This window comes from Microcaecilia unicolor, chromosome 1, assembly GCF_901765095.1.
Source record: "Microcaecilia unicolor chromosome 1, aMicUni1.1, whole genome shotgun sequence".
In the NCBI taxonomy this organism is placed as follows: domain Eukaryota; kingdom Metazoa; phylum Chordata; class Amphibia; order Gymnophiona; family Siphonopidae; genus Microcaecilia; species Microcaecilia unicolor.
Window position 1 is genome coordinate 735760185 of NC_044031.1, and position 13882 is coordinate 735774066.

The following is a 13882-nucleotide window of genomic DNA, read 5'->3' on the forward strand; positions in this document are numbered from 1 at the left end:
ACTGGTGGAGGTGGATTTTTCAGATCACAAGTTGGTGTTAATTAAGTTAGGAGGTGCGGGAATTCACAGGTCAGGAAGGGGTATGTGGAGACTAAATTTAAAATGGCTAAGGGAGGGGCCGGTACAGAGGGAATTTTTGGAGTTTCTGATAGATCAATCGTCTTTACAGGGTATTTTTTCATCTCCAGGGGATTGGTGGGAGGAAGTGAAACGGCGCACGAAGGTCTTTTTCATACGTCAGGCGAGACGGGAGGGACGGGAGGTAACCCGGCTAGGGATGGCATTAAAGAAGAGGAGAGATAATTTAATTTCTAGAGGGGGGAGGAGGGAGGATATAGAGGTGGTGCAGTCAGAAATGGAGAAGGTGCAATATAACAGGTACGCCTCTTTGGTGTACGAAAGGGATTTTGGGAAACTGTTGAGCCCAGATCCTTTCGTATGCTGCAAGGAGAGAAGGGAACATAGGATAATAGAGGGGTTAAGGGATGAAAGGGGGGTCATCAGAGATTCAAGGGAAGGGATCCTGGGGGTGGTGGGGGATCATTTTGAGCAGTTTTTTTCTGATCAGAATTTGGACAAGGAAGTCATGAAGAAGTATGTAGAAGGGACCCCGGGGGTGGGAAACTGGGGGCCTCATCTCCAGGTTCTGGAACAGCCCTGGACGTTGAAGGAAGTGGAGGAGGCCATCGGGGCCTTGCGGAGCAGGACCTCGCCGGGACCTGATGGGCTCCCAGCGGAGTTTTATCAGGCATTCAAACACCAGCTGGCACCGATTTTGTTGGAGGTCTGGGAGGTGGCACGGAGGACGGGTTCCTTGCCAAAGTCTTTTTCAGAGTCAGCACTGGTTCTCCTTAGTAAAGGCAAAGATTCTCGGCTTATGGCTAATTGGTGGCCTATAGCATTGTTAAATAGCGACCGGAAGGTCTTTGCGCATATGCTCTTAGCACGGATGAGACAGGTATCTGGGGGGGTGCTGGCGATCTCACAAGGTTGTGGGGTTCCGGGCAGGGGGGTGTTGGAGGCAGTGGCATGGTACGGGAGGGTCTGGAGCGCAGTCGGGAGGATCAGAAAGGGCGGTTACTGGTAGCCCTGGACCAGGACAAAGCCTTCGATAGGGTACAGTGGGATTTTTTATGGGAGGTGTTAATTCATTATGGGTTTCCAAGGGGATGGGTAGAACAGCTTCGGTTATTGTATACCAATGTGCGGTGTTTTCCATTGGTGAATGGCTGGAAGGGGAAGGATTTTGGGATTACGGCAGGAGTGCGACAAGGGTGTCCCTTGAGCTCTCTGCTGTATACCTTCGCCATTGACCCATTTGTGCGGCGTTTGGAGTTGAGTGGTGAAGAGGGATTGCAAGGGGTGGAGGTGAGCAAGGGGAAGCAACTACGGGTGGTGGCCTATGCGGACGATATTACGGTCTGGGTAGCAGATAAGACAGAAGGCAGGAAATTGCAAGGGATGATTTCAAGGTATTCGCAGGCGTCAGGATCGCGGGTGAATTATCAGAAATGTAAAAGCTTATGGGTGGGACCGGCAGGGGCAAGGTTTGAATTGGAGGGTGGGTTCCCACAGGCTACAGAGAGGATAAGGGTTCTGGGGATACAGTTTGAGGCAGGGGACTATGGATTGATTAATTGGAATCAGAAGATTGAAGAGGCAAGGGCAAAGGTAGAGAGGTGGAAGGGCTGGAGGATGTCGATGGCAGATCGGGTTCGTTTGATCAAATCCCATGTAGTGCCAATGTTTTTATTTTTAAGTTACATCTGTCTGTTACCAGAGCGTTGTTACACGGCACTTTACAGTGTGTTTTTTCAAATGCTATGGGGTAACCGGATGAATCCAGTCAAAAGAAACATCACATACTTGCCAAAACTGAACACAATACTCCAGATGGGGCCTCACCAACGACTTATACAGGGGCATCAACACTTCCTTTCTTCTGCTGGTCACACCTCTCTCTATACAGCCTAACAATCTTCTAGCTACGGCCACTGGCTTGTCACACTGTTTCGTTGCCTTCAAATCCTCAGATACTATCACGCCAAGATCCCTCTCCCCATCCGTACCTATCAGACTCTCCCCGCCTAACACATACGTCTCCCGTGGATTTCTACTCCCTAAGTGCATCACTTTGCATTTCTTCACATTGAATTTTAATTGCCAAACCTTAGACCATTCTTCTAGCTTCTTCAGATCCTTTTTCATGTTTTCCACTCCCTCCGGGGTGTCCACTCTGTTACAAATCTTAGTATCATCCGCAAATAGGCAAACTTTACCTTCTAACCCTTCGGCAAGGTCACTCACAAATATATTGAACAGAATCGGCCCCAGCACCGATCCTTGAGGCACTCCACTACTCACCTTTCCCTCCTCCGAGCGAACTCCATTCACCACCACCCTCTGGCGTCTGTCCGTCAACCAATTCCTAATCCAGTTCACCACTTTGGGTCCTATCTGCAGCCCATCCAGTTTATTTAAAAGCCTTCTGTGGGGAACCGTGTCAAAAGCTTCAGTCCTGGAGTACCCCTTGCCGGTCAGTTTTTCAGTATATCCGCAATGAATATGCATGAACTTGTATGCAGATGTCTTTCATGCATATTCATTGTGATCCTGAAAACCTGACTGGCTAGAGGTACTCCAGGACCGAACTTGGAAACACTGTTCTAGAACATGCATGCACAAGTTCTGGGCCCGCCCCTGAGCTGCCCATGCCCCTCCACAGTCCACACTCCCGTGCAGTTGTACGCCGTAGATTTTGTCTGCACATGTTATACAATACCGACTACGGTCAGTTGAATGCTTAACTGCTAATTGATGCCAATTAAAACTAGGCAGTGCCAATTATTGCTAGTTACCATCAGTTGTCAGCTTAGTACTATACTGTTACATGCAGCTGACTGTATTCTATAACTCGCGCAGGCAATATTACTGACTAACCCCTGGATTCTATATATGGTGCTAAAAATTTCATTGGAAACCTTTTTTTTTCTGTTTTTCTCTTTTGCACAGAGGTACATTAAACAACAAGTTTGCCCCTTGTTTCTGTATTTTAAAAAACTGACAAATAACTGGGAAAATCGCCACGATGGATTGATGGAGCAGTAAGTTTCCAGGATAAAATGCTTTTTGTTTCACTTCTCAGTGCCATGTAATAATCTGATTGGTTAGTTTTGTTGTTACAGTTTGCTAAGCTGTTTTTAAAAAATATAAATATAAAGGCGGTGTACAAACATAAAACTCTAAGGTGTCCTTTTCCTAAGCACTTGCTAACCACTGTTCCCTTTGAGTGGGAGTCCTCCAGCTATAGTCCTGCCAGCAGGGGGTGCTGTTTCACCATCACATTTTCAATAGTGTGGGACAGGCAAGCTCTGCAGGACTCCAGGAAACCTGCTTGTCCTTAGTAATTGAAAACAAAATGTTGAAGCACCACCCCCTACTGGTAGCAATGAAGCTGGAGGACTCCCGCTCAGCTTAGAGGGAACCAGTGGTTCTAACATGGGACTTTCCCATGTGATAATCCCAGATTTAGCTAAGACATGTCCAGGCTCTGGCATTGAATTTCCAGGTTTACAGAGCTGGTGATACCATAGTCAGTTAAATGTGATATTCAGCACATTACCGCACAAAGATAGGACTAACGTTTATGCAGTGACCTTGACCAGTTAAGTGCTGAATATCTGCACTTAACCAGGCAAGTGCTAACTCCGCCCCCAGAACACCCCCCAAATAGCCACTTTTGAGTTGGGTGCTAACCGGACATTTTCAATGGCACTAACTGGTTAAGTGCTACTGAATTTGACCAGTTAGCTCTGAAGATGCAATTTAACCAACTAGGCACCATTTCTAGCTTTGAATATTGACCCCCATATTTCTAGTTTATTTCTTGCAGGTTGTGAACTAATGTTCCCAGTAGCAAATGGAACCACTGTTCCCTCTAAGCTGAGCGGGAGTCTTCCAGCTGCATTGCTGCCAGGGTGGGGGTGGTGCTTCAATATTGCAGTGCCGTAGCGAGGGCGGCTGACACCCGGGGCGGGTCGCCGCTGCGCACCCCCCCACAGCGCGTGCACCCTCCCCCGGAGCGCATTCTTACCACTGGCGTAAGATAGAGGACGGGTGGGAGGGCCACTCCGCCCTGAGTGTACGTCGCTGGGAGCTGCGCCGGCTCCGCTGGTTCCCTGCTCTCTCTGCCCCGGAACAGGAAGTAACCTGTTCCGGGGCAGAGAGAGCAGGGAACCAGCGGAGCCGACACCCCCCCAGCGTCGTGCACCCGGGGCGGACCGCCCCCCGCCTTCCTACCCCACTGCAATATTGTGTTTTCAATTGCTAGGTTCAGGCAGGTTCTAGAGTCCTGCAGAGCTTGCCTGTCCCTCACTATTGAAAATATGATAGTGAAACAGAGTTCCCCCCCCTCCCACACACACACACACACACACACACTGACAGGACTGTAGGTGGAGGATTCCTGCTTACCTTAGAAGGAACAGTGAGCAGAACCTGTAAAACTTTAATGTGGGGAACATTTACTGCCTTCTAATCCAGTGGCGTAGCCAGACTGCCAATTTTGGATGGGCCTGAACCCAAAGTGGGTGGGCACAAAATTTTCTCTCTACCCCCCCTCCCCCAGCAAAATTTAGTCACGCTAATCAGATGCATTTGTCACACAGGGTAAAGTGCTGCTTTTCAGTGCATCAGATTTCAGAAAATTTATTTAATAGCCTAACACCCTTTTCAGTGAGCTTTCAGAGGCCAAAACCTCCTGCCTCAGGTCAGTATAATGCTGTTACGGTATCCTGGCCTGACCTAAGGAAGGAAGTATTGGTCTCTGAAACTTCATTAACACAGGTACCATATTACTTTATCCTAAATTAAAAATAAAATTATTTTCTTTACCTTTCTTGTATGACCATTTACTTTTTCTCATTGTGTCGCTCCCAGTCTCTAGATTCTGCTTTCCTTCGTTTTCACTTAACTCTTCTGACATGGTTTCCTGGCCATTTCTCATTTTTCTCTCCTTTTTCTTTGCTTTCTTCAATATTTTTCTGCCTCTCTCTCTCTGTCCTGATTTAATTCATTCTTACTATCCATTCTTTCATTTCCTTCATCTACTTATGGCTTTTCATCTTTTTCTCACCCTTGTTCTCCCCATGCCCCTTCCTCTTATTCTCCAGTCTTTCACTACTCTCCTTTTCCGTCCAGCAGCTCTCTTCTTTCTCTCCTCATCCTTCCAGTCTCCCCTTTCTCGCCCCATCCTTCCAGTAGTCTCCCCTCTTTCTTTCTGCATCCTTCCGTTCAGTGTCACCTCTTTCTCCCTACCCTTCCATCCAGCGTCTTCCCTCTTTCTCTCCCCATCCTTCCATCCATCTACCCTCTCTCCTGATCCTTCCATCTGTCTCTCTCTCCCTCTTTCTAACCAGTGTCTCTGTATCACTCTACCCTTTTCTGTTCAGTGTCCCTTCTCTCTCCACATCCTTCCAGTCTCTCCCCTTTCTCTCTGCATCCTTCCAGTCTCTCCCCATCCTTCCATCCAGAGTCTCTCTCCCCATCATCCGTTTTCCCTCTTTCTCTCCCCATCCTTCCATCTGTTTTCCCTCTTTCTCTGCCATCCTTCCATGTTTTCCCTCATTCTCTGCCATCCTTCCATCTGTATTCCCTCTTTTCTCCCCATCCTTCCATGTTTTCCCTCTTTCTCCCCATCCTTCCATGTTTTCCCTCTTTCTCTGCCATCCTTCCATGTTTTCCCTCATTCTCTGCCATCCTTCCATCTGTTTTCCCTCTTTCTCTGCCATCCTTCCATCTATTTTCCCTCTTTCTCCCCATCCTTCCATGTTTTCCCTCTTCTCTGCCATCCTTCCATGTTTTCCCTCATTCTCTGCCATCCTTCCATCTGTTTTCCCTCTTTTCTCCCCATCCTTCCATGTTTTCCCTCTTTCTCCCCATCCTTCCATGTTTTCCCTCTTTTCTTCGACGAGGCCCGCCCTGCATGCCAGCGCCCGCCCCAGCTCCCATTGCAGGCCACTGCTGCTTTTCCTGTTGAGCAGCAGGGCCGGCGCTCAAAAAGAAGAAGCGCTAACGGCGCTAAGGAAGACGAAAAATGTAAAAAAAAAAAAAAAAGCGCGGCACCGGCAGGCACTGTCTAATAGGCAGCCTTGAGGCATTGGCTGCTGGCTCTTAGGCTCCTCCCGTCTCTAAGTCACTGCAGTGACGTAGGAGACGGGAGGAGCCTGCGAGCCAGCAGCCAATGCCTCAAGGCTGCCTAGACAGTGCCTGCCGGTGCTGCGCTTTTTTTTTTTTTTTAAACATTTTTCGTCTTCCTTAGCGCCGTTAGCGCTTCTTCTTTTTGTAGCGCCGGCCCTGCTGCTCAACAGGAAAAGCAGCAGTGGCCGGCAATGGGTGCTGGGGCGGGCGCTGGGTGGGCCTGGGCCGAAATTGGGTGGGCCTGGGCCCAGCCAGGCCCACCCGTAGCTACGCCCCTGGGTTGCAATAGTCAAGGCGAGAGGTAATGAGAGAGTGGATGAGAGTTCGGGTGGTGTGCTCAGAGAGGAAGGGGCGAATTTTGCTAATGTTGTAGAGGAAGAAGCGACAGGTCTTGGCTATCTGCTGGATATGTGCAGAGAAGGAGAGGGAGGAGTCGAAGATGACACCAAGGTTGCGGGCAGATAAGACGGGGATGATGAGGGTGTTATCAACTGAGATAGAGAGTGAAGGGAGAGGAGAAGTGGGTTTGGGTGGGAAAACAATAAGTTCAGTCTTGGCCATGTTCAGTTTCAGGTGGCGGTTGGACATCCAGGCAGCAATGTCGGATAAGCAGGCCGATACTTTGGTATTACTTTTGTTTACTTTTCATATGCTGTTGCAAATGACAGCACATTCCTACAATCAACTAGTCTAAAATAGATCTAATTAGCTAGTTAAGCTCCTGGTTTACCTCAGTTGTCAAATCTTTGGTTTAAATTCACTATAGAATCAAAAAATGTGGAACTGTAGACTGACATAGCAAAGCTAGGGTTGTGGAAGTCATGAAAACAGAAAAAAAGAGAAGAAAGATGTAGTGACATATTTTAGGCTGTGTCTGTGATTCTCTGTGACTTGCATTTTCAGACACATCACTGTTTATTTATCACCTGCTGTATGAGGATACTTTAACTTTGTACCGTGTTGTCTCGGATCTTGCAACTTATTGGCTTCCTTGAATTTCCTGGAAGCCAATAAGTTGCAAGATCCGAGACAACATGGTTTTACCAAAGGGAAATCGTGCCAAACAAATCTCATTGAATTCTTTGACTGGGTGACTGGAGAATTGAATCATGGACTTGCTATAGACGTAGTCTACTTAGATTTCAGCAAAGCTTTTGACACGGTTCCCACAGGAGGCTCTTAAATAAACTGGACAGGCTGAAGATAGGACCTGAAGTGGTGAACTGGATTAGGAACTGGCTGACGGACAGACGCCAGAGGGTGGTGGTTAATGGAATTTGCTCGGATGAGGGAAAGGTGAGTAGTGGAGTGCCATTTCCGAAGGGTTAGAAGGTAAAGTTTGCCTTTTTGCAGATGATACTAAGATTTGTAACAGAGTGGACACCTGGGAGGGAGTGGAAAACATGAAAAAGGATCTGCGGAAGCTAGAAGAATGGTCTAAGGTTTGGCAATTAAAATTCAATGTGAAGAAATGCAAAGTGATGCACTTAGGGAGTAGAAATCCACGGGAGACGTTTGTGTTAGGCGGTGAGAGTCTGATATGTACGGACGGGGAGAGGGATCTTGGAGTGATAGTATCTGAGGATCTGAAGGCGACGAAACAGTGTGACAAGGCGGTGGCTGTAACTAGAAGGTTGCTAGGCTGTATAGAGAAGGGTGTGACTAGCAGAAGAAAAGAGGTTTTAATGCCCCTGTATAAGTCATTGGTGAGGCCCCACCTGGAGTATTGTGTTCAGTTTTGGAGGCTGTATCTTGCTAAGGATGTAAAAAGAATTGAAGTGGTGCAAAGAAAAGCTACGAGAATGGTATGGGATTTGCATTACAAGTCGTATGAGGAGAGACTTGCTGACCTGAACATGTATACCCTGGAGGAAAGGAGAAACAAGGGTGATATGATACAGACGTTCAAATATTTGAAAGGTATTAATCCGCAAACGAACCTTTTCCGTAGATGGGAAGGCAGTAGAACTAGAGAACATGAAATGAGATTGAAGGGGGGCAGACTCAAGAAAAATGTTAGGAAGTATTTTTTCACAGAGAGAGTGGTGGATACTTGGAATGCCCTCCCGTGGGAGGTGGTGGAGATGAAAACGATAAAAAATTCAAACATGCATGGGATAAACATAAAGGAATCCTGTTCAGAAGGAATGGATCCTCAGAAGCTTAGTGGAGATTGGATGGCAGAGCCAGTGGGGGGATGCGGGGCTGGTGGTAGGGAGGTGGGGCTAGTGTTGGGCAAGACTTCTATGGTCTGTGCCCTAAAAATGGCAGATACAAATCAAGGTAAGGTATACACAAAAAGTAGCACATATGAGTTTATCTTGTTGGGCAGACTGGATGGACCGTGCAGGTCTTTTTCTGCCGTCATCTACTATGTTACTCATGTTACTATGAATGATGGAATGCTCTAGACCTTAGAATGTAGGATATCTCATTTACTAACCAGACTTATTTTTCCTATATGCGATCATTCTTTATTATCTTTTTTTCAATTTCTGTCATTTCATATTCTATTCCATTTACAACTTCAAAGTGGGATACAAAATGGAACATTTTTTTCGATAGTTGACCTTAAGGTTTCTTTTGGGGGCAATGTCTCCAAATGCGTTAGTTTTATACATACCACGACAATAATGGACCTTGATCTTAAGCCAGGGTAATTGTGGAGTATGAGATCAGTCTTTCAAATGTACTGCTAATACTTGCTACAGTACTTGCATCATGCCAGAGAGCCTCCTTCTGGAGCTCATGCGATGTGCTAATTTGTATGGGCAACTTATCAAGATGTTCGTGAAATTTCCTTTTAATCAAGCCTGTGGCAGACAATATGATGGAGAGTATATCTACCTGCCACATTTTTTTGGTCTCTGACTGTGTTGCTTGGTAGTTGAAGATCTCTTTTTCCATTCGATGCATGGAATTATCACTTGGTACTGAGACCTTTATTATCGATGCTGCTCTTGTGTTTTTCTCCTTTACTACAATGCCTGGTTTTCTTGCATTGAGCATTTTATCAGTTGAAGTTGGAATGCCCCAGGTGATCATAACCTTTTCATTTTCCATAATTCTGTTAGGATTGTGTTCCCAATGCTTTTTTGGTACAGCAGTGTTGCACTGTTTACAATTTCTAATGGATCAAAGATGACCTTATTGAGCTTTCCATATACAAATCTTTTCCCATCAGAACTTGCCAGCCAGCTACGAGATGCATAACTTTTTCCAGCTTATCCATACAGAATCTACATATGCCAGTTTTCCCAGTTTTTTCTATGCTTGCTGTCAACCATATCATCTGCAATCCACTGTCCTGGGCTCAACTATTAAGTTTTCATTCTTTTGTTTTCGCTCACCTCTCTGTAACCATTCATGTATCTGTGTTTGATCTACGTATGGTTCCTGGAGTAACATGTTGGGGGCATTTCTATAAAGTGATGCCTAAATTAAAGCACCACAATGAGGCGTGCTTAGTGTCAATTCTGTAGCAGCATTGAGATATGCCTAACCCATTACAGAATAGAAGTACAAAGTGGCTTTGGCATGGCGAAACTTAGATGCCCCCTCCCCCAACTCCCCCTTCATTATCTCCTCAGACCCTTGCTGAATTCTTTCACGACAAGGTTCAAAAGATAAACCTTGAATTCTCTACCTCGCCACCTCTCCCTCCACTAGTCCGTTCCCCTCTCTCTCCTTCCCCTCATTCCCTTTCCTCCTTTCCTGAAGTTACTATAGAGGAAACTACACTTCTCCTTTCTTCCTCAAAATGTACCACCTGTTCCTCTGATCCCATTCCCACCCACCTTCTTAATGCCATCTCACCTGCTCTTATTCCTTTTATCTGTCACATTCTCAACCTCTCACTTTCCACTGCAACTGTCCCTGCTGCCTTTAAACATGCTGTGGTCACACCTCTCCTTAAGAAGCCTTCACTCGACCCTACTTGTCCCTCTAATTACCGACCCATCTCCCTCCTCCCTTTTCTCTCCAAATTACTTGAGCGTGCTGTTCACCACTGCTGCCTTGATTTTCTCTTCTCACATGCTATTCTTGACCCACTACAATCTGGTTTTCACCCTCTCCACTCAACCGAAACTGCGCTTACTAAAGTCTCCAATGACCTATTACTGGCTAAATCCAGAGGTCTCTATTCCATACTCATTCTTCTTGATCTTTCCGCTGCTTTTGACACTGTCGATCACAGCATACTCCTCAATACCCTGTCCTCACTTGGATTCCAGGGCTCTGTCCTTTCCTGGTTCTCTTCCTACCTCTCCCTCCGCACCTTCAGTGTTCACTCTGGTGGATCCTCTTCTACTTCTATCCCTCTGCCTGTCAGCGTACCTCAGGGTTCTGTTCTTGGTCCCCTCCTCTTTTCTATCTACACTTCTTCCCTTGGTTCATTAATCTCAACCCATGGCTTTTTCTACCATCTCTATGCTGATGACTCCCAAATCTACCTTTCTACCCCTGATATCTCACCTTGCATCCAAACCAAAGTTTCAGCGTGCTTGTCTGACATTGCTGTCTGGATGTCTCAAAGCCACCTGAAATTAAACATGACCAAAACCAAGCTTCTCATTTTCCCCCCCAAACCCACCTCCCCACTCCCCCCGTTTTCTATTTCTGTTGATGGCTCTCTCATTCTCCCTTTCTCCTCAGCTCGAAACCTTGGGGTCATCTTTGACTCTTCTCTCTCCTTCTCTGCTCATATCCAGCAGATCGCCAAGACCTGTCGTTTCTTTCTTTACAACATCCGTAAAATCCGCCCCTTTCTTTCCGAGCACTCTACCAAAACCCTCATCCACACCCTTGTCACCTCTCGTTTAGACTACTGCAATCTGCTTCTTGCTGGCCTCCCACTTAGTCACCTCTCCCCTCTCCAATTGGTTCAAATCTCTGCTGCCTGTCTCGTCTTCCGCCAGGGTCGCTTTACTCATATTACCCCTCTCCTCAAGTTACTTCACTGGCTCCCTATCCATTTTCGCATCCTGTTCAAACTTCTTCTACTAACCTATAAATGTACTTACTCTGCTGCTCCCTAGTATCTCTCCACACTCGTCCTTCCCTACACCCCATGCACTCCGCTCCATGGATAAATCCTTCTTATCTGTTTCCTTCTCCACTACTGCCAACTCCAGACTTCGCGCCTTCTGTCTCGCTGCACCCTACACCTGGAATAAACTTCCTGAGCCCCTACGTCTTGCCCCATCCTTGGCCACCTTTAAATCTAGACTGAAAGCCCACCTCTTTAACATTGCTTTTGACTCGTAACCACTTGTAACCACTCGCCTCCACCTACCCTCCTCTCCTCCTTCCTATACACATTAATTGATTTGATTTGCTTACTTTATTTTTTGTCTATTAGATTGTAAGCTCTTTTAGTAGGGACTGTCTTTCTTCTATGTTTGTGCAGCGCTGCGTAAGCCTTGTAGCGTTATAGAAATGCTAAATAGTAGTAGTAGTAGTATGCCAGGTTAATGACTGTCGTAAATTGCTGTACCTAAGTGCACTATTTAGCTCACACAACTAAGAGAACTCTATAAGTGCGCATTATATGGTGACACATTCATGTTCCACCCACTTTCAGTTACACGCTATGCAAGTTGCACACCAATTTTATAGAATAGTGCCAAGCACTTAAATGCAAATGAGCCAATTACCGACACCAATTCCACAAGTAAGTGCCACCATTTTATAAACGTAGGCACGCCTTACAGAATTACCTTTCATGGATTTCCAACTGTTTTTATACATTTGCCATTTGCTATTCCTTGTTTGCCGATCTGACTCTTGAAAGAATTTTTTTTTCTCTTGTTTTGCAAATTCTGCTTCCTTCCCTTTGTGTTTTGGTGGATTCTCACTCATGCCTTCTACTCATCGGAATGCTTGTACAAGTTTAATGATGACAGATTCTGGACATTTACTTTCATACTTCAATACCTTTTGCATGTTTGGATCTGTTGCAACTGTTAAATAGACCTGGAAGCCTATGATAAAAGCTCTATGCATGCATATCTATCTCTGAGGACCATTCCCCCTTTGGCCTGAGGAATGTACAATCTCAGTATACATTGATTCTTATAAATTACTGTGTGGGCATGAAGAAGTTTTCTTGTTTGTATATACAGTTTGCTGAGATCTTTAACAGGCCTGTCTACAGTTCCAAAGTTATAGAAGAGTATGGGAATTGTTATCTGATTAATAGCTTGTATCTTGTTCTGTGATCTAATCTAATCTAAAGTGACATTTCTAGACTGCTTTCTCCTTCTTAGAGTCCAGAATGGTATACAGTAACAGAAGAATATACAAAGAATACAAATAGAAATTAAAAAAAAAACTTAAAAAGATCTAAAAAATTAACATTAAGTCAAAATTTTTCAAAATAATTCAGTTTTATTTCTTTTTTAAAGTAAGATGATTGTTTCTTCGTCTCTTAGAAGAGATTATTCCAAATTTGAACTGCCTTATAAGAAAATGATGATTCCAACATCTTTTTGTACTTTAAAGCTTTAAAAGAAGGAAAAACCATGGTCTGGGTTTCTAACAGCTTAGATGTAAATCTGGGAGAAGGAAATTGAATTAAAAGAAGCCAAAGCAGGAGCACAGGATGACATAATGACAATCCACCAGGGAGAAGAAATCAAAATAACTTTATTACAGCACCAGAATGAAAGACCTGACAGTGTTCCTCTATGGACAATTGCCTTAGCACATTTGTCCAGGCCACAAATTATCTTAATGTCATTGAGATGCTGTCACTATACAGAGTTCTTCTGCTAACTGTCGGCCTCTGGAACTATAGAACTTCAAGTCATCTACAAGCAATTTTTCATGGAAGCCAACTGGTGACCCAATGGGATTCAGCATATGAGTGTTCAGAGTAGTCATTCACAAGAAAAATAAGACACTTGTGAAGAGGGATGGGGGAAGGGGTGTTAATGGCTAGTCTTTATTCTTATGTAAAACAACGTTTGAACTTAACAGTAGATATTAAGGGCCCTTTTTACTAAGCCGCAATATAGATGCGCTATCATTTTTAGCGTGCTAATGCTAGAGACACCCATAGGAATATATGGGTGTCTCTAGTGTTAGTGCGTGATAAAATTTTAGTGCGCACTAAAAACGCTAGCGTGCTTTAAAAAACAGGGCCCTTAGTCTGTTTCGGATGTTATTAACTACAGTTTAAACTATTTCCTTGCCCAGGTATAATGAAGTGAATGCCATCAATACAGCGTGTTCTAATGATATTCAAGAGTGTCAAACATTAGCTTCTGGTTTATTTGAACACTGGATGAATGATTCTAGCAATAACACGTGAGTACAGTTATAAAAGTACATAAGTAGCTTGAATACAGTTAGAAATGTCTTCCTTGTTGCAGGTTTGTTGAAAGATAATTTGTGTTGGTCATGTAAGGAACATCAAGGGACTCTTCTCCATTTACTCTTTGAATGCTATAATACTAACCGATTTTGGTCCAAAGTACGGCAAATTCGCTCCTCTCTATTTAATTTCACTGAAATTCTAACTGTTCAAAGATAATATTTGGGTCTATAACATTGGATCACTCGTTGGATGGGTATGACTCTAAACTTTTGACACGTTGATAGCAATAACTCTCAAATATATATTATCCAATTGGAAGAATAATTCACAACTTAATCTGCATTTTTGGTGGAATAATGTTTT

General features: G+C 44.8%; 1 protein-coding gene across 2 annotated transcripts in view; it reads left to right on the top strand.

Moving 5' to 3' along the window:
- The window catches only part of LOC115459872 (aminopeptidase Ey-like), a 327255-nt gene that overhangs the window by 81705 nt on the left and 231668 nt on the right, over positions 1-13882 (top strand). Inside the window, exons 15-16 of one of the 2 annotated variants that reach the window (XM_030189684.1) lie at positions 3013-3104; positions 13399-13509. The exons of the other annotated variant lie outside the window; for it this stretch is intronic. Of the exons in view, the coding sequence (XP_030045544.1) occupies positions 3013-3104; positions 13399-13509 (203 nt within the window). The remainder of the gene's footprint in view (positions 1-3012; positions 3105-13398; positions 13510-13882) is intronic. 2 annotated transcript variants of the gene reach the window in all.